The following is a 19,206-nucleotide window of genomic DNA, read 5'->3' as shown; positions in this document are numbered from 1 at the left end:
ATAAACGGGTTTATGGGGCTACGGAAGTCCAATCATAGAATAACAGTGTTAGAAGGTACCACCAGGGTCATCTAGTCCAACCCCCTGCACAATGCAGGAAATTTCAAATTACCTCCTCCCCCATACCCCATCCAAGGATCATTCCACATGTGTTACATTTTTTCACATAGTTTTAGAGGGTAGCCGTGCGGGTCTGCAGGAAAAGATCTAGATTTGAGTCTTGTGGCACCTTATAGACCAAAAAGATTTTTGGAGTATAAGCTTTTGAGAGTCAAAGCTCCCTTTTTCAGATATTGTGTCTGAGAAAGGGAGCTTATACTCTCAAACCTTAGACCCTGAAAATCTTGTGGGTCTCTAAAGTGCTACTGGACTTGAATCTAGTTTTTTATACCGTCTCCCCACCATTGATCCAGCAGGGCAGGAGACTTAATCAAATCATAGCAGGGGCAAATCATAGCAGGGGCTACATTAGAGACGTAATTGTGCTGCACAGTCAAGGAGTATAGCAGACACGTGTGTGTAAATGCAGAACAAAATAGAAAAGAGTATGGCATGGTCTTGAAATCCTTTATCCCTGTATATGAAAGCACATTCAACATCTTATGTCTCTAAGGAAGCATTTTTTGCCAGCAAGCATAAATGTTCTGAGCTACTGTTTTCCAACTTCATTCACTAAATGCAAATCTCATTTCTGTGAATTTTACTGTACAAAGGGGGGGGGGAGAATAATACCAGAGCTGCTAGATCCATACTGGTTTACTGTGCTGTCAGGTGACCAGAAGGGCTGCCGGGATACTGAGGGAGAGACTTATATCCAGAGACGGGGAAGAAGGGGGTCAGCAACAGAAAAATGCCGGTTTAAGTAATGGTTCCTATATCTTGGAATGTGTGTCCGTTTTTTTCAAGCTGCTTCCAAGCTCTCCTGGCTGGGGTCATGACTGCACCAAAGAAGCCAAGAGCCTATGCTTTTCCTTCAGGTAAAAACTAGTCAAAAGATAAGAGTTCTAACTGTTCTGGTCACCACACCTAAAAAAGGATATTACAGAGCTTGAGAATGTGCAGAAAAGAGCAACCAAAATGATTAGGGGACTAGAGCAACTGCCCTATGAGGAGCGGTTAAAACTCATAGGGCTGTTTAGCTTGGAAAAAAGGCGGCTGAGGGGGGACATGATAGAAGTCTATAAAATTATGCATGGTTTGGAGAGAGTAGACAGGGAAAAGTTTATCTCCCTCTCCCATAATACTAGAATGCGGGGTCATTGCTGAAGCTGGAGGGTGAGAGATTCAAAACAGATAAAAGGAAGTATTTTTTCACACAACGCATAGTTAAATTGTGGAACTCCCTGCCTCAAAATGTGGTGATGGCTGCCAACTTGGAAGAAGGAAAGGGGTATTCATGGCTACTAGTTAAAATGGCTACTAGTCATGATGCATACCTATTCTCTCCAGGATCAGAGGAGCATGCCTATTATCTTGGGTGCTGTGGAACACAGGCAGGATGGTGCTGCTGCAGTCGTCTTGTTTGGGGGCTTCCTAGAGGCACCTGGTTGGCCACTGTGTGAACAGACTGCTGGACTTGATGGGCCTTGGTCTGATCCAGCAGGGCTTTTCTTATGTTCTTATGTTCTTAAGAGTAAATAAGTTTCCCTCACCAATATTTCTGAAGCAGTAAGATGCTCTGTTCCTGCATTAATCAAACCGGCACTCCTCATTCATTCCAGGTGAAGCGAATACTTAATGTTATGGTCAAAAAAGCCTGCAAGGCAATAGATTTATTGTGTGGGTGTTCTAAGATGCGCTGCTGTGTAGTACAATTAAACCTTAAATGACCATCTTCTCCTTGATCTAAATCAAGCCCTTTCTATCAGAAGAGATGCCATCTGGGTTAGTGAAGGCATCTGCAATGCACCAGTTTTGGTTCTGCTGGCAGAAAGCATACATTAGGGGAGGGATCCAACTTTTTGAAACAGTTTCATTAACTGTATATGGCACAAAACTGGATTGGGCACCTTTCCATGTTTTGCACAAGTGATCTGTGTAGAAATTGAGCAGGAAGTTAAGGTATCTGTTAAGCTAGAGGGTTGGAATTTGCTCTTTATAAGTTGCCCTTCGGTTTTATTGGTAGCATGGGGAAAACATCTAGCTTGTGTTTAAATGTCAAACTCATTTGAAGGTAGCTGTGAATACCGGTATTAGGTCACACTGCGCTATCTCAATAAAATCAGACGGCGCTTCACTGTGGATTCTTTTGGACATCTTGGTGGCTTTTGCTACCATTGACCTGGGTATCCTTCTGGTTTGGGGCGGGGGCAGCGTGCTTCTTACTTGTTTGGTCATTTCCATAAGGTGATAATGGGGGGTTGCATCTTATGGTACGTTCTACCCACCTGCGGGTCTCAACTTGTGGGTTGAAGACTGCTATTCCAGATGTTGCTTGGATGCCCTCGGTGGAGCTTTGGCTCTGCATGTCTGCTATTTCTGAAAATATGATGTTTGGTGCTCAGACATGTACATTTAAACTGCAAGCTAAAATTATGTCTGCATCAGATTTAAATAATTAAAAAGTGGGATGTCGCTTGAATGAATAAATGAATACGCTGTTGAATAAAAGTTCCTAATAACCAACAATGTTCAGGTTTGTTTTTTTTTAACAGGAATTATGCTAGTCTTTTAAACTAAAGCTTCTTTCAAGGTGCAGGCAGTATACTTAAGGAGCAGATATTTTGGTTCCAAGTCTGAGTGCAGGAATCAAGACTCTCCAGTTTGCTGTTTTCTGCTTGGATTCCTAAACTTAATCTTTGTATGTCATTGGTAGCATTTTTGTATTGTGCTTTGTTTCATAAAGCAGCCATCTTACCAGGTGCTTAACATAAGGGGAAATACTGTTGCTCTTACCAGTAATCTGTTTGGTTCTTTAAGATTACCTTCCAGTCATTTTCCAGGCACAGTATCAAAGTGCTGATTTAGACTTTGCCCCACCTATCTAAGAGAAAGCTACCTCATCTTGTTTCCTAATATGATTGCAGGGTCAGTGAAACTGCCATTCAGGTCATTTTGACTCTACAAATATGTGTGTATTTAGATATTTATAATTTAGATATTTCTATAATATATATAATTTATATATTTATCATCCCTTTTCTCCACAATGGGGCCCCATAGTGGTTTACAACATTGTCCATCCTTTCTGCATTTTATCCCCGCAACAACAATCCTGTTAGGTAGGTTAGAATAAGGCAAAGTGACTGGCATAAACTCACCCACTGATCCTCTGTGGCAGATAGGGTTGCCAACCTCCAGGTACTAGTTCGAAATCTCCTGCTATTACAGCTGATCTCCAGCCGATAGAGTTCAGTTCACCTGGAGAAAATGGCCACTTTGGCAATTGGACTCTATGGCATTGAAGTCCCTCCCCAAACCCCACCCTCCTCAGGTTCCACCCCAAAAATCTCAAGGTATTTCCCAACCCGGAGCTGGCAACCCTAGTGGCAGAGCAGGAACTCCTGTGTGCATGTTGCAGTTCTGCAAGCACAGAGAAAATCTGTAGAAAGTGTGACTGTGAGTGCAGGATTCAGCTTTTATTTTTAAAAGACAGTAATTTCTAGTTCTTTGGGCTAAAAAAAGATGTGTAGAAAATGTCTGCTGAATTATGAGAATAAAATTTCCTGTGGTGGTTGAAGTTTCAATCTCTTTGCCCCTCCCATGGCTAGCAAAACTTGAATAAATTATTCCAAATAACAAAAGTTCAGAATAAATTTTGCTAAATAAAAGATTATGGAAACTTGCTTGCTTTGCATAATGTATTCAGTCACAGAAACCATTCATTTCTTGATTCAGAATTTGAACTGCCCAAATGCAGAAATTATTTTTAGCTTGGTGTACAAATCTCCTGTCTTATTTTTTACCTTCTGTATTCACTCATTCTGTGCTTCAGCTATCGCAGATTTCCCTAACAAATCCTGCAAATTCTAATTTGATGAGAATTCTCTTATTAGTGACTCCTATTCCCCCCTTTAAAGAACTATAATTCCCAGCATTCCTAAGTAAATTACCATTAAACCATTCTAAATATTTATTGCTCTGAGGAACAGCAAGGTGGGCTATAAATCATATAAATAAAGACAGTGTGTACATTCTCCAAGTGTGCAAATCTGTGTAAATGAGGATGGACATTGTTGCCCATCTTAAAATCTGTGAAATTTTAATGTGCAAGTTTATATCTAGGTAAATGGCCTTGTTCTTTCATTATTATCAGAAGGTCTGACCAAGTATAGAGGTTGAGTATCCCTTATTCGGACATCCAATATCCACACTGACCCGAAAACCAGACTTTTTGAGCCAGCCTGGAGGCATTCCTCACAGGCCCTCAGCAGCATGCCAGTTTGCTTTGTGATAGTTCAAAGTACCCAAAATCATTTAAAATTACATTCAGGCTATGTGTATAAAGTGTATATAAAACATAAATGAAATTTGTGTTTAGACTTGGGTCCCATCTCCAAGATATGTCATTATGTATATGCAAATATTCCAAGACACGGAAAGATCCGAAATACAGATCACTTCTGGTCCCAAGCAGTCCGGATAAGGGATACTCAACCTGTATGTATGTTTTATCCTGCAAGGATGAAGAACGGGATCTGCTGCCTGGGATCAGGGTAGGTGTTGGAGCATCAGGTTGTTCAGCTATTTCACACAACCCGCTTACCACTCTGACCTTCCTGTTGACTTAATAGCCTTTCAGATACATAGCAAAATATCTGTCCATAGTAAATCACTGTCCCTATTTTGGGAGATGCCTTATTTTGCTAGCTGCTTCCTTGGGTGGAGGGCAGGGCTCTAGGCGGTATATCCTCTGGGGAACTAGCACATCTTGTTTTTAGTGTACTCTCATGAACACCAAGCCACCGTGCAGTGCCTGGCCTGCCATTTTACAAACTGTACCTGCTGAAAGATGTTTTGTTCTGTTGATGAACTATTGTAGGACAATTGTGTTTTTAACCAAAGGAACAAGTACAGTCTTGGCTTTTAAACCAGCAGAGGATGAGTTTATTGCAGAACAGATGAATACAGTAGCTAGAGTAAAGCCTTCAACAATGTATAACAGAGGTGAAAGGTCTCGAGCACTATTCATTGTTATATTAATAATTATAAGCAGTTCAGTACTTTTTTTCATCAGTGGGAGGGTTTTTTTTATATTCCACCACCCCAATAAGTTACAAAGAGCCCAATTATGTTTTCCCCCTAACTGCTGTGCGGCAGAAATAAATATTTCTGGCTGAGGTCCTTTTGTACCTAATTCTAAATTTGGGCATGAAGTACCGGTAAATTCATCTGTATAAATCATAAATCTCTATAGATCAAGGATTTACTGGAGTATGGACATATAATCTTAACTCTGTGTACAATGGGCTCATAATCTCTATATTTTTGTTCTTAGAAAAGCATTTACAATCCCACAGTAAAGAAAATCCCTTTAGAAGGGTTTAAAGTTTTGTCATTTGTAAAGGTGGCTTGTTTGTTATGCATTTAACTGGAGAAAAATATTGACCACCCCTCCTCCCCAACATCCAATACTAATGTCTGTTTTCCTCCCAGATATACCACAGAGAGACAAAAGGAGAGGTAGTTCCTAAGCAGGGCCAAATTGACTTCATAGACTGGAAATGGATGGTCCCCTAATTTTTGTGCATTTTATGAACACACTCTGTTAATGTAGATCTTCATTCTTACAGATGACTTTCTTTGCTGTTAAGACTTTTCAGGATTGAAGTCAACTAGTGAGCTCAATGGGATTTAAATAAGAGTGCAAGTTATTTGATTAATCAGTATCTATGGTAAATAAGAACATTTCGTAGGGTTATGAAGCCCAATGACACTTAGCACTACCATTATTTTGAAGGGTATATTAACTACCATTGCCCTGTACAAATGGAACCTGAACTTATTTGGAAGCAGTTCCATTAGTGTAAAAGAAGAGAAGCCCAGGCCAGGGAGTTGATGCCGTCAAAGAGCCTGAGAGAAACCAGCTGAGGCAGCTCTGAAACTAATGCTAAAAATGGCTGAGACAACAATCAAAGGTCTGTGGCAGTGTCTACTGTTTATTGTTTTGTATTGTCATATTGTACATCATAAACCTTCTTGAGCATCTTGACCAAAAGCGGGTTCATAAATGCATTTGAATCAAATATATTCAATTTCCTGTGGAAGTCTCTAAGGAACAGTGCAGCCCAGCAGATAGGGACTTCTCATGTTTATTCTGAAGTCCCACTGAGATCAGGAAGATTTCCAGATAGGTATGGATGGGATTACAGCCTTAACCATTTTATTTGTGGGGGAGACCATAGCTCAGTGGTAGGACAAATGTGTTGCATGCACAAAATCCTGGTTTCAGTTTCTGACATCTCCACTTAAAGGATCTTGGATTACAAGGAAAGGCCTCTGTTCGAGAACTGGGAGCGCCACTGCCGAAATAGACTATAAAAGGCCGCTTCACCTGTTTATATATGGGTGGTCATCCTACCTGGTGGTTTTTGTATTATATTCACACACACTAATTAATCTGTGTGGTGCCTCTGGGTTGTACACACATATGTAAGTGCCATCAAGTCAAAACCGACTTATGGTGACCCCAGCAAGGGACTTTAAAGGCAAGTGAGAAGCAGAGGTGGTTTGCCACTGCTTTCCTCTTCAGTCTTCTTTGGTGGTTTGCCATCCAAGTACCAATCCTGCTTAGTTTCAAGATATGATGAAGTTAAACTAAACCATGCTGCCTTCCATCCCCTGGGCTATACACCTGTTCTTAAAAGGTCAAAGAAACAGAGGTCTTAGGGAATCGTGTGATTTTTTTATTGGATTTTGTCATCTCTGAAGATTTGATTAACACCCTTCATTTGGAAGATAAATTCTGGAGCAAGCCCTTAATTTGTGAAACTGCTGAAACGCAAGGCAGAAACTTTTCCACCATAATTAGACCATAGGTGTGTAAACGTGGTATCTTTTCCTTAACAGAATAGTACCTTGCTATAGATTATATCAGCTAAATGTAAAACATTACAACAGCTCAACCATGAGATGCCTTAATATAATAAAGCTGCTAAGGGAAAGCAGGATCCAGAAACCTCTTTGCAATTCACAGTCAGCTTTTTCATAATAGGTACCTCCAAGTCGCATACAAATTCCCATTTCCCTGAAGAAGCCTCTAGGATGCAGAGGTCCGCATGTGCTAGCAATGATTAGTACCCATTAAGAGCAAACTTGTTATCCAAGAAAGTGCTTCTTTTGGGTAAAGGTTTATGTTTACTGATGTGCATTACAAGCCTCCTCTTTTTTGTTGCTGTATTGTTTTCAGGGAGACAATGAGAAGAGAAAAGGTATTTCTTCAAATCGTGGTGAGTTGGCTGCAAAAATACATAGGGAATTGGATGTAGCAATGCGTCAGCAGGAGGAGTGGAAGATGATTTGTGGTGTTGCAGGAATCTTCTGGACAAACAGCCACATAGCTTAAGGGACTGCAGTGAGCACAGGATTGAGGACAAAATTATCTCCCTCTTGTGTAAGCACTACTCCACTTGGCAGAAGAGGCAAGAGGGGACAATTTATCCCAGTTCCCCACAGGCCACTGCAGCCTCGGCCTGTTCTCCCCCCCACCCCATGCCTACATTTTATGAGTGTCTAACTTCTCTTTAAAAAAAACAGTTGAAAAGCCAAATGCTCACCTAACTAAAGACCAACTTTGTATGGGATTACATATGATAACTGCTGCTATAACGACCTTTGTCAGACATTGGAAGCAAAAATCGATTCTAAAGATAGAGGAATGGCTGGTTAAAGTTAAAGAAATTTATGTTTTAATTAAGCTAACAGCATATCAGAAAAATAGAGATACAATAAGTATAGATGAGTTATGGTCACAAACTATAAATAAAATAGAGAATTTTATAAATAAGGGCGAGAAAGGGGAATGCATTGTGCTCAGTCAGGACGGAACGATGAATATGAAGACAAAGAAATAAGCTTTAACATAGGAATCCTGTTATCGTGTGTATATATACTGTATTTTAAATCATGAAGATTGTCTTTCTTTCTTTTCTGCCTCTTTCAGTTGCTGTTATTGTTTATTATTATTGCTATTATCCAATAAATTTTAATTTAATTAAAAGAAAAAGAAAGAAAAGCCAAATTCTCCTTCCCAGTGGCCTTCAAACATGGGAGAACTCGGGTACCCCAAATTGGGAGACAGTTCCCTCTGCCCATGATATGCCCTGCCATTTTTTGTCCCTGTTTCCTTACTCTCATGTCAAAAATCCAGTGGTTTAAAATGTATCCTATCAAAAGAAAAGCAGCCTGCAAGACAACAACGCTGAGAGTCTGACTCCTGAACTAGCATATCAAGTATTACCCATGTGCATCAAATGAGTTCCCACTGGTCAGTCATAAAATTCATTGGCTGACCTGAGGGAGCCATTCTTTTCCTTAGCACAGCCTGTTTTACAAATCTCTGTGGAAGCACAGCATGGGATAACTGAGCTCTTTGGAAGAAGTCCAGGATAAAATTAAGATAAAATTCATCACTTGCTAGCAGCTAGACTAATGAGAATAATTTCACTTTATTTATTACTTTCTTGGTTTTTAAATTGTAAAAACTGCTGCAGAGGGGAGCAACAGAAAAAAATTAGAATAATCATAAGTAAAGTAGAATATATATTGCTCTGTTGTCAGCTTGGGTTCCTGGGTCACGAAAGCAGATGTTTTCTGCAGAAGTATCAAGCTATGACAGATACATATTTTATGTATTTATAATAGATGCCTTGGAAAAGTCATACTGGGGTCTTCCAGATCCCTCAGCGTGAGTGGCAGCCTCTCTCCTGGAACTTGTAATATGAACACACCAAATTTGATGATCTCCATCCCTGAGACAGCAGGAGCAATTACTGGCATTTGTAGCTGGCCATTAGTTGTTGGAATGCTGTTTAAATGCCAGGCAGAGCCAATTAGGATTGATGACGGATAACATTGCTTGGAGTGATGCTGAGACCAAAGTATAGAGAACCTGTCAAGTACAGTCAGTAAACCGTAACTCTGCCAAGTTTTGCCTTCCTAGCATGTCTGGAAGATAGTGTGAATTTAGGAGTAGCATTCTCCTTTTCCTCTGTAAGTAAGTAGCGGGGTTTTAAAATATATTTCTATCAGCTGTGGATTTCTTTGAGTGATCTTAGGCATGTCGCTGCCTTTCTCAGACTTTTTTACAGCGCTGAAAAGATAAAATGCCACCCTGAGTTCATTGGCAAGGTCAGGACAAAGATGTGATAAATGAAATTCCACATAGTTCTAATTTCTCCAGGTGCAGAGGGGGTGAGAATGGTTTATATTCTTATTTCTTCATGACATCACTTTTAGTCTGCCTTTCTCTGACAAAAGGGCTCAAGGTGGATAACAACGAATTTAGAAAACAATAAGTTAAAATGATAACTAGCACAATAAATCATACTAGCAACTGCCACAAAGGTCAGTTCCCAACATGGACAGTAATTCAGATTTCATCCTCCATCAAAGTGCCTTTCTAAACAGCTCTGCCTTGCACAAAGTCAGCAGCGAGGACACCTTCCTAACATTTTTGGGCAGGGTATTTCACAAAGTGGGAGGCTGCTGTTGAAAATGTTCTGGGCTGAGCAATGACCAGTTTAACTAAGTTTACAGGCAAGGAGCAACAAAGAGATGCTTGACACTCAGTTTCTGAAACATATTTATTTATTCTTTCCAAGGCACATACTGTCTGTGCAACAAGATTAATCTATGTATAAGGGAACCTGGCTGTTAATAGTTGCTGATACAAACTGTTTGATGAATGATATCTTTGGTGTATCTACTATGTGATGCATCTATATTGTTCCAACTTACAAAAAGCTCTTTTGATACTAGCTGAGCTTGTACGGTCGCTCAAACTAGCTTGGAGCTAAGTTTTGGGGATAGTAGTAGGCTAACTGCAGGACCCTGACCTGGATAGCCTAGGCCAGGGGTCCTCAAACTTTTTAAATGGGGCCAGTTCACTGTCCCTCAAACACTGTTGGGGGCTGCCGCCCCCCGCCCAAACAGGAAGGCAGCCAGGCGCCCAGGCAAAGAAAAGTTAACTTGCGGCAGGAGGACGTGCCGCCCCTCCCCCAGGTGCCTCTCCATGGCCGACACTCCCCCCTTCGCTGAGCTGAGAGACCCTGCCGCCGTGCGCCCTCCTTTCCCACCTCTTGGAGCGGGAGGCGGGCTGGGCTGGCCCCCTGCTTGGCAAAGAGGGCCTGAGGGGAAGGGGAAAGGGCGCGGGAGGAGGCCGGCAGGAGATGGGGGTCTCTCAGCCCTCCCCTCCCTGGAGGCGCCGCCACCCAAACCCCCCACGCTCGCCTCGCTCGGCTTGCAGGCAGACGGGGATGTTCTTCTTCCAGCCCGGCATGGCTTCTTCAGGGCTGTGGCGGCTGCTGCGGCAGAAGGAGCAGTGGCAGTGAGGGGCGCATTGCAGTCTGAGGCGGCGCCTCCCGTCCCCTGAGCCGCGTGCGCGCCTGGGGAAAGGAAGGTGGAGGCTCTTCAGGGCAGCCACAGCGGGGAAGGCGCAGAGGCGGCGGTGGCGGCTCCCAGGTCGGCACGGGTGTCACTGCTCCACTGCTGCCACCGACGCTTTACACGGCGAACGGCCACCTTAGTTTGGGGAAGGGACGGGCGCGGCAGCTCCGGAGGGAGGAGGGGGCGGGGTTCAGGACCCTGACGGGCCGGATCCGGCCCGCGGGCCATAGTTTGAGGACCCCTGGCCTAGGCTAACCCAATCTCATGAGAACTCAGAGGCTAAGCAGGGTTGGTCAGTATTTGGATGGGAGACCACCAAGTAATACTAGGGTCGCCAAACTACCTCTGAACATCTCTTGCCTTGAAAACCCTATGGGGTCGCATAAGTTGTCTGCGACTTGATAGCTAAAACAAGCAAAAAAACTGGCAGGAAGTCAGGATTGCAGTGTCCCATTTCATGAACTGGAACCATTTAAAGTTGACATCTGCCACTATTAACCCCAAAAGCCAGTGAACTTCATGGCTGAGATGGGATTTGAACCCAGGTCTTGCCAATCAAAGTCCAATGTGCTACGTTATCTCTGATGTATTGGGTTTTTGGTAAGGAAGACCAAATAATTTACAGTTTGTCTTTGCTTGTCTTGTTAACTTTATATGAGGACACTTTCAGCATGATTTGTTCTGGGGCTTTTATTCTGATTTCCCTTGTGAAGCCAGAGCAGTTTCTTGCTAATATGGTAATCGGAGATGCTGTTCTCGGGGTGGGGGGTGTCTTTATGGCTGTTTCATAAGAGGCAAAATATAATCTTATCAGAAAGGTGGGGGAAGGGGGAGAAGAGACATAATGGTGGGGCACAAAGGGGAGAAACCGCAAACAGTGAGGAAGAGATTATACTGCAAACCAAAGGACTAGGGCAGCGATACTAACTCAGTGGCTCAAGAGCCCCTTGGGGCTCTTTGAAATGCTACCTGTGGCTCTTTGCAGCACCATTACCCAATGTGGCACCTGCCCCATGTTTCATAAAATGGACAAAGCCGTTGCCTGGTGATTGGTAGGTGGTTCCCGTCTTGAAAGATCTGCCGCCGAAGGAATGGGTAAGCTGTGATCCTTCCTGAAGTGCAGGCCTCATGCCAGGGACGGATGCAAATGTGTCCCTTTCGGTTGAAAGTTGTTGTGAATATGATTCTCCACAAGCCACGGAACGAGTACCACCGGACTAGGAGAAAGGGAATAGGCATGTCCAAAGTTTGAAAAATCACAGAAAGTGGGGGAAGGGGAGGAGGAGTTTTGTCTTTAGCCCATATTTAAATTGTGGCACCTGGGAAAAGGAATTTCTCACCATACTCATTTTTCTTAGATCTGTCATCTTCTTCTTTAATGACGGTATACACAGTGGTGGGAATCTGCTGACGGTCCAACCATAATTAGGAAAAATAGAATAAAATTATGAGACTGGATTCTCTGTGTTTGGCAGTAGCATTATGTCTTTGAAGCAGGACAGGAGCAGCAAAAGAATGGAAAGTTCAGAGGGTGTCTCCCCCCCCCTTTTTGGGGTCATAAATTTAAAAGGAGAAGGTTTCATTCCACAGTGTCAGCCATTGTGCGTGAAATTCTCATGTGCAGTGTTTGTTTTGGTAGGTGAATGTTCCCAGCCTGTTTTGTGACACTTTTTAGAAGCTGCAGTTTGAAACCCGAGATAAAGTGAAACATGTAGCCCCTGCATTTTATGTGTCTTTCAGTGGGAGTTGTTTGTTTCCCAGAGTTGGTGAGAAAGTGCCGGGGCGGAAAAAGTTCTCTCCCCTTGGCTTTAGTTTTGTGTGAAACCTTTTTGGCTTGGTGTTTTGCCTTCCAGTTAATAATTCTGGTACTTTAAAAATATGGTGCCTGCTCCTTAATGCAGATTTTCACTAGTGGTGACAATGTTTTATTTTATGTATTTATTTATTTATAATTGAACTGATATCCCACCTCTTCCTGACAAGAGGTGGTTTACATCAGTATAATCAGCATATAAAATAAGTTTAAAAATGATACACATAAAACACATGATACACTATTGGAACTAATAAAAACAGCAATAGTTTAGTAAAGGCGTTCTGTGAATTGTCGTACAGCAGTTTTGAAGTGCGTTAGTTTTTCATTAGCTGAGCTCATGTTTTGGCTGCCTGAAAACCACCTCCTGCTCTGGCATGCACACACCCCTTTTGGGAGCGGAAAATGAAGCGTCCGTCCCTGTTAGCTTGCCTCCATTCACACACAGGGATTCCTGCACACTCTCATTCAGTAGAAGAGAACGAAAGCAGGAGAAAGGGCAGCTATTGTTTAACTGCCCCCCAGCCAAGCTACTGAATAAAGAGGCTTGGCCTGGCCTCCGGGTTTTGTGTGTGTGTGTGTTGTGTGTGTGTGCTGGCTTTCCTTCATTGCAACCCGTCCGAGACAGAGGACGGACAAGGACTGTGGCAGCCGAAACTGGCGGCGTTAGACTGTAGCTGGCATGCTAGCAGGACCATGATTGAAGCACTGGCAAGATCACAGCATGCAGGTGGTTTCAGGTAAGTTCCTGTTTCGGGTAGACTCTGCTTCAACAAATACGGCAGTATTCTTGGCTGGATTTGATCCAACGGGAGTAAATCTGTGTTGTGAAAAGTTAAGTAAGAAGAAAATGTTTAACTTCCCCTCCCTTTTCTTTTCTTTTTTTAAGTGGTTTACTAAATTATCCATCTTTGACCCAAGCAAATATTTTTTTTTCTTTTAGCTGTTCTCTTCCCCCCTCCATCTTAAGGGAAAGGGTAAGAGAGGAGAGTTGGTTTCCTTCTTTTTGAGCAGAAGTCAAAGGCATTTGATACTTTTGTGGAATCTCAGGGGACAGACAAAGCAAGGGAAGGTGCCCTTTTATTGGGCCAAATTATTCTGGAGCAAGGCTTCATAGGCAGGAAATCCTTGAAGAACTCGGTTACTGAAAAGCTGGTGCCTTCTCAGCAAACATAAGCTGATCTACTGGAAGATATCACCTTGCAAGCATTGTATACGCAGCACTCTCTGGCATTGACTGTCCAGTGTTTTTACAGGTGATACAGACGTAGTAAATGTACAAACTTGTTCCAGTAAGTTGATTGGAAAAGATACACTCATGCGGAATAGTCTCAGTATGAAAACAGCTCTTTCCTTTCTATTCCTCATTATCAACATTCCTGCTGCAGACTAAAATGCCCTCACTCTGAGACAACGAATGAGAGTTTTAAAAAAAGAAATTGGGGTACATAATTATACGGGCTTAATTCTTTCAACCCTGCAGAATAGCATTTTAAAACCCAAAGCTCCTTAGAGACCCGGATTTAAACATAAAAATGCACTCTTTTACTCCCCCCCTTGATTATGAACACTTGCATTTGTACTCAAAATATACAACCAGCAGCTGGTACGATTAACTTGTTATTGGTGTCGTATTGTACAAGGCAAAGGGAAACTCCCTCAAAAATATTTCAGCTTTGTATGTTAGAGTGAGGGCTTTGTGAAAATCCTGGCAAAGGACATCTCTGTACTCCCCTGTCTGATATGTCTGAATTTATTATTTTGATATATTTGAGCCAGATAAAGAAATGAACTCCTGCCATATTTCTAGAGTCAATTACGAAGATGCTTTTGGTTAATAATGGCAAAACAGCATCCCAGGCGGGTGTTGAAATAGACAGTTGTTTTTTGAAACCAGCTCTATACAAGTCCACTTCTGCGTTAAAAATTCCCTTCTTTCTTATGGGTATCCTGGGAAGCAGGCCCAGCTTAATAAAGTCTTCAGGTAGTACTTGTCCTGCCATCACATGTTGGGCTAGTTTGTGAGTGTGTGTGTTTGTCTCTGTTCCTGAATCTTGTCAGTGATGGCACACTCACCTATCTGAAGGTTTCCCATTCCACCCTTTTCTTCCTTGTTGCCACGTATGCCTGGATCTCCCACCCAGAGCCCCTCAGTGGAGCTACCCCACTTGCTTCAAACCTCCCCATAAAACCCACTCTTTCTACAAAGCCTTTAGCAAGAACCCCTTGAGCCTCATCTCCTGTATAAAGACAATGTAAAGGCCTGTTTTTGAGCTTAAGTGCATCTGTTTCTCCTGCTTACATCTTCCTCCCCTCCCTCTATAGTCTCCTCCCTGTTGAATTTTAGATTGTAAGTGCCTCAGGGCAGGGGCCTGCCATCTTGTTTGTTGCCCTTTGAAGGTCCAGGATGGTTGATGATGCCGTATAAACAGTGACAGCTTCTCCTACTCCTCTGGCAAAAATAAAATCTGCTTCTGCCAAACAGGCCACTCCCTGGTGCGTAGTAGCCGAAGGTAAAGGACACTTGACCTAAGCTAGGTATTAATGTGGCTGGGTGCGGCTGCTGAGGCAACTGATGACCTCTTAAAATTTAGTTCTGTTTCTTATCACAACTCGGCGACTTGCTGGTAAGCTGGGAGAGAGGCTGAACATCTTCATGCCTGTGTGAGCCAGAGGTTACGCCCATTATAAGCAGAACCCCCTGTTTGACTCAGCTCAAGGTTGACTCAGCCTTCCATCCTTCCAAGGTTGGTAAAATGAGTACCCAGCTTGCTGGGGGTAAAGGGAAGATGGCTGGGGAAGGCACTGGCAAACCACCCCGTAAACAAAGTCTGCCTAGGAAACGTCGGGATGTGACATCACCCCATGGGTCAAGAATGACCCAGAGCTTGCACAGGGGATCTTTACCTTTTTACACTGACTTTCTCGCCAATGAGGACCAAGAGTGACTAACAACATTCTCACATCCTTTGTTGCCTCCTCACAACAACCCTGAGAAGTAGTTTGGTTTGAGACTGTGTGACTGGCCCAAGGCCCACAGCAAGCTTCCATGGCAGAGTAGGGAGTTGATCCTGGTTCCCCCTGATCCTAGCCCAAGACTCCAACCACTACATCACACTGGCTCTTCCTCCTCCCCAAAGCATCCTACACCATTATCTCCTCTTCTGTTCTTCACAACAACCCTGTGAGGTGGGTTAGGCTGGGAGTGTATGACTGGCCCAAGGTCATCCAGAGTGGCAGAGTGGGGATTTGAACCTGTGTCTCCCACATGCTTGTCCCACACTCGTCCAACACTATAACCACTACACCACTATGTAATGTCCGCATGTTCATAGTTCTAAATGTGTGGCATCCTAATTTTTTTAGCGTTCTTGAAAATGTTTCTTCTTTCCAACATAGTTTTTTTTTTTTAGCTGTATGAAAGGAAACATGCATGAAAGAGTTTTATTCAGGCTTTTGCCCTTTGCTTGCCTGGTGGCAATTTCCTCTTGCCGGTCCATTTTCATCCCAGTCATGTGGCTTCTTGGCCTGCATTTCCAGTCAGCAAGTACTGTCTGCTTTGAGATATACAAGGCTGACTTTTAAAAGCTCCCTCTCCAGGCAACATGTTGATGACCTCTCTGTTTATGAACAACGTCGGGCGGGGATTCTCTTCATAGCTTTAACAATGCTGGTCCTTCATTAGCCATGGGAGTTTCTGTTATGACACAGCCTGGACACTCCCTTTTTTTCTCCTTCCTCTTTCCTGCACCTGTTTCATGCAAAATGGAGCAGATGAAAGAGATTTTTGTAATGAGGGCACCTGCCCCAAAAGAAATGGAACTAAGTGACATAGAGGTAAGAAATCCATATTGTCTTGAGCCATCTGAGAGTGGATGGGGTGCCATTTAAGCTCATAAAAATGGAGGAGGGGAGAATATTGTAAACTGCTTTGGGGTTCCCATTGGGGAGAAAAGTAGGGCATGAATAGCTGATTAAGTAAATAAACCCTCTATCACTCTATTATGCCTTTATGTCTGATTCAAGACTTACTTCTTGGTGGTCCTTACCAGGTGGAGAGATGTCTGCCAGTAACCATGAACCACACAGTGAGCGAAGCACTGTTATGTTCTCACAGCTTCTTAGAAGTCCAAGGAAATGTATGTGCAGTGGGATCATACTTCGCCATATGGCTGGAGGCTGGGCTTGCCATCAATATATGTATTATTTTGGTTGATTGTAAGATTTCATATTGGGAGAAAAGCAGCATCAACCATTTTTTGTAAGAACGCATTGGTAAATTGGTAAATATTTTCCCCAAAACTTTCATTAAGAGAGCACACTTGACTGACTCCGTAGATACATAACTGCCCCCAGCCTCTTTCTTGTATTGCTTCAGGGCCATTTCACACATTTACATTGAAGCAAACCTTGGTATGCTGCCAATTCCAACTCCCTGGTTAGTCTGCCAGGATGATGCATGTAGCCATTGTTTGTAGTGAGTGACATACATGTTTAAAGTGGTAAAAAAGAGCAAGAGTCCAGTAGCACCTTAAAGACTAACAAAAATATTTTCTGGCAGGGTATGAGCTTTCGTGAGCCACAGCTCACTTCTTCAGATACAGCTAGAATGTGAATCCATCTGTCTTTAAGTAGAGGAGAGACAGATGGATTCACATTCTAGCTGTATCTGAAGAAGTGAGCTGTGGCTCACGAAAGCTCATACCCTGCCAGAAAATATTTTTGTTAGTCTTTAAGGTGCTACTGGACTCTTGCTCTTTTTTACTACTCTTGCTCTTTTTTACTACTGCGGACAGACTAACACGGCTACCCACTGTGAATTATGTTTAAAGTGCTAACTCACCCATATCATTGCAGAGCTTAAGACATTGAACGTTATTGCCCATTAGAGGGGATTTCAACAGTTTCTGTAAAAATCCACCAGGAAAGCAGCACAAAGATTCTACTGGAGAGTGTGTTCGCATTGTCATTGTCCATACCTCCACGCAAACACCCCCCCCAAAAAAAGACTCTGTCCAATCTTGATCAAGTTTTCCATTGCTCTGCTCTGAGTTCATCAGTCACTGTATTATCTCCCTTTATGCTTGTTAAAACAGAGGCTGGGAGTATGTCTTGCCCAGAGTTTCGTAGTGAGTCCATGACGGCATTCTCCCATTGAGACAATGCAAAAATCTCTCACTAGCCCACAAATAAATAATTAACATGGAGAAATGCAAAGGAGAGTGAGCTATCTCTAACACATATTACATTGGGACTTTGTAGTGCTTGTCCTCTAGAACAAGAAATTTACTGGTGAGATTATTCTTTCCCAGCGTGGCTCTCTCTGTATGTGTTGCAACTGCAAGCCTATATGGGATAGCCACATTTTACACTGAGAGAGGAACATATAGAAGCAAATCTAGCTAAGTTTTGTCAGGGCGGGGAAAGAACACAGACCCAAGTGAGTGAGGCTGGGTGAAAGGGGTTGGGAACAACCAACATGGTTTAATGAGGACTAGGGTTTGGGTGGGATTACCTCCCCGGAGCATCACACTATCAGAGTAAGCATCCCCATGTTTATTGTATTTCACTGTTCTTCGTAAGTCACCTTTTGGAATCCTTCTGGATTAAAAGCCAGGGCAGAAATAAAAGAAGTGATCTCATTAAGAAGGTATGGATTGATGAAAAAGTGGATTAGTCGATACTTAAATTGTCAAGGCAGTGAAATTGGGAGTGCTTGTGAGATGGTGAGATTTGTAATCCCCTGTGCTAATGGTACCACTTCATGGCTACTGGAGTCCTTATAACTGATTATCATCAAGCATTTGCTTTTTTTGAGAAGCTGCTGTGCTGTAGGGTACTAGTGATTCAATCTGTATCTAACTCATCATTGCATTTAGGCCAATCAGAGCATAGCAGAGGAGGAACTTAGCACTCGGCTGATGCCAGCAAACTTGTAATTTCTTTAGCATCTGGAAAGAAGCAGGCAAGAACATGAGAGGTACACAGTAGGGCTGATGACTGACAGGACATCTCCACCCTGAGTGCTGAAGGCATCATCTACATCACTCAGAGTAAGCCAGCAAGTTTAACTTGTTGTGAGTGTATTAACCAACACTGGATCTGGAGGAGAGAAGGGGTTTTGAAGTGCAATATTATTATTTTTATTTCTTAAATGTTGCTGTTTATTGCAGTGTTCAAAAGCATATTCCTAACAAAGTGTAGTGTAGTGGTTAGAGTGTCAGCCTGGGATCTGGGTGACCCAGGTTCAAATCCCCAGTCTGTCATAGAAGCTTGCTGGGTGACCTTGGGCCAGTCACACACACTCTCATCCGAACCTACCCCACAGGGTTGATACTGTGAGGATAAAACTGAGGAGGGGAGAACAATGTTGCAAGCTGCTTTGTATCCACATTGGGGAGAAAGGAAGGGTACGTGTGTGTGTGGAGAGCCAGCGTGGTGTAGTGGTAAAGAGCGGTGACTTGGAGCGGCGGACTCTAATCTGGAGAACCAGATTTGATTCCCCACTCCTCCACATGAGTGGTGGACACTAATCTGGTGAACTGGGTTGGTTTCCGCACTCCTTCACAGCTGGGTGACCTTGGGCTAGTCACAGCTCTCTTAGAGCTCTCTCAGCCTCACCTACCTCACAGGGTGTCTGTTGTGGGGAGGGGAAGGGAAAGGTGATTATAAGCCGGTTTGATTCTTCCTAAAGTGGTAGAGAAAGCCGGCATGTAAAAACCAACTCTTCTTCTTCTCCTCAAGTGCTGTCAAGTCGCTTCTGACTCATGGCGACCCTATGAATCAGTGTTCTCCAAAATGTCCTATCTAATATCTAAACGGGTTTTTTTTAAGCAGTATCAACAATA

General features: G+C 43.0%; 1 protein-coding gene across 5 annotated transcripts in view; it reads left to right on the top strand.

Annotated features, from left to right (window-relative positions):
• Positions 1 to 19,206, top strand: part of RASAL2 (RAS protein activator like 2) — a 162,951-nt gene that overhangs the window by 54,515 nt on the left and 89,230 nt on the right. Inside the window, exon 1 of one of the 5 annotated variants that reach the window (XM_056844397.1) lies at positions 12,990 to 13,098. The exons of the other annotated variants lie outside the window; for them this stretch is intronic. Coding sequence (XP_056700375.1) covers positions 13,083 to 13,098 — 16 coding nt within the window. The 5' untranslated portion in view covers positions 12,990 to 13,082. Of the gene's footprint in view, positions 1 to 12,989; positions 13,099 to 19,206 lie in introns of those variants that run through there. 5 annotated transcript variants of the gene reach the window in all.

The sequence above is a fragment of the Euleptes europaea genome, chromosome 2 (assembly GCF_029931775.1).
Source record: "Euleptes europaea isolate rEulEur1 chromosome 2, rEulEur1.hap1, whole genome shotgun sequence".
In the NCBI taxonomy this organism is placed as follows: domain Eukaryota; kingdom Metazoa; phylum Chordata; class Lepidosauria; order Squamata; family Sphaerodactylidae; genus Euleptes; species Euleptes europaea.
This window is presented reverse-complemented; position numbering and strand designations above follow the sequence as displayed.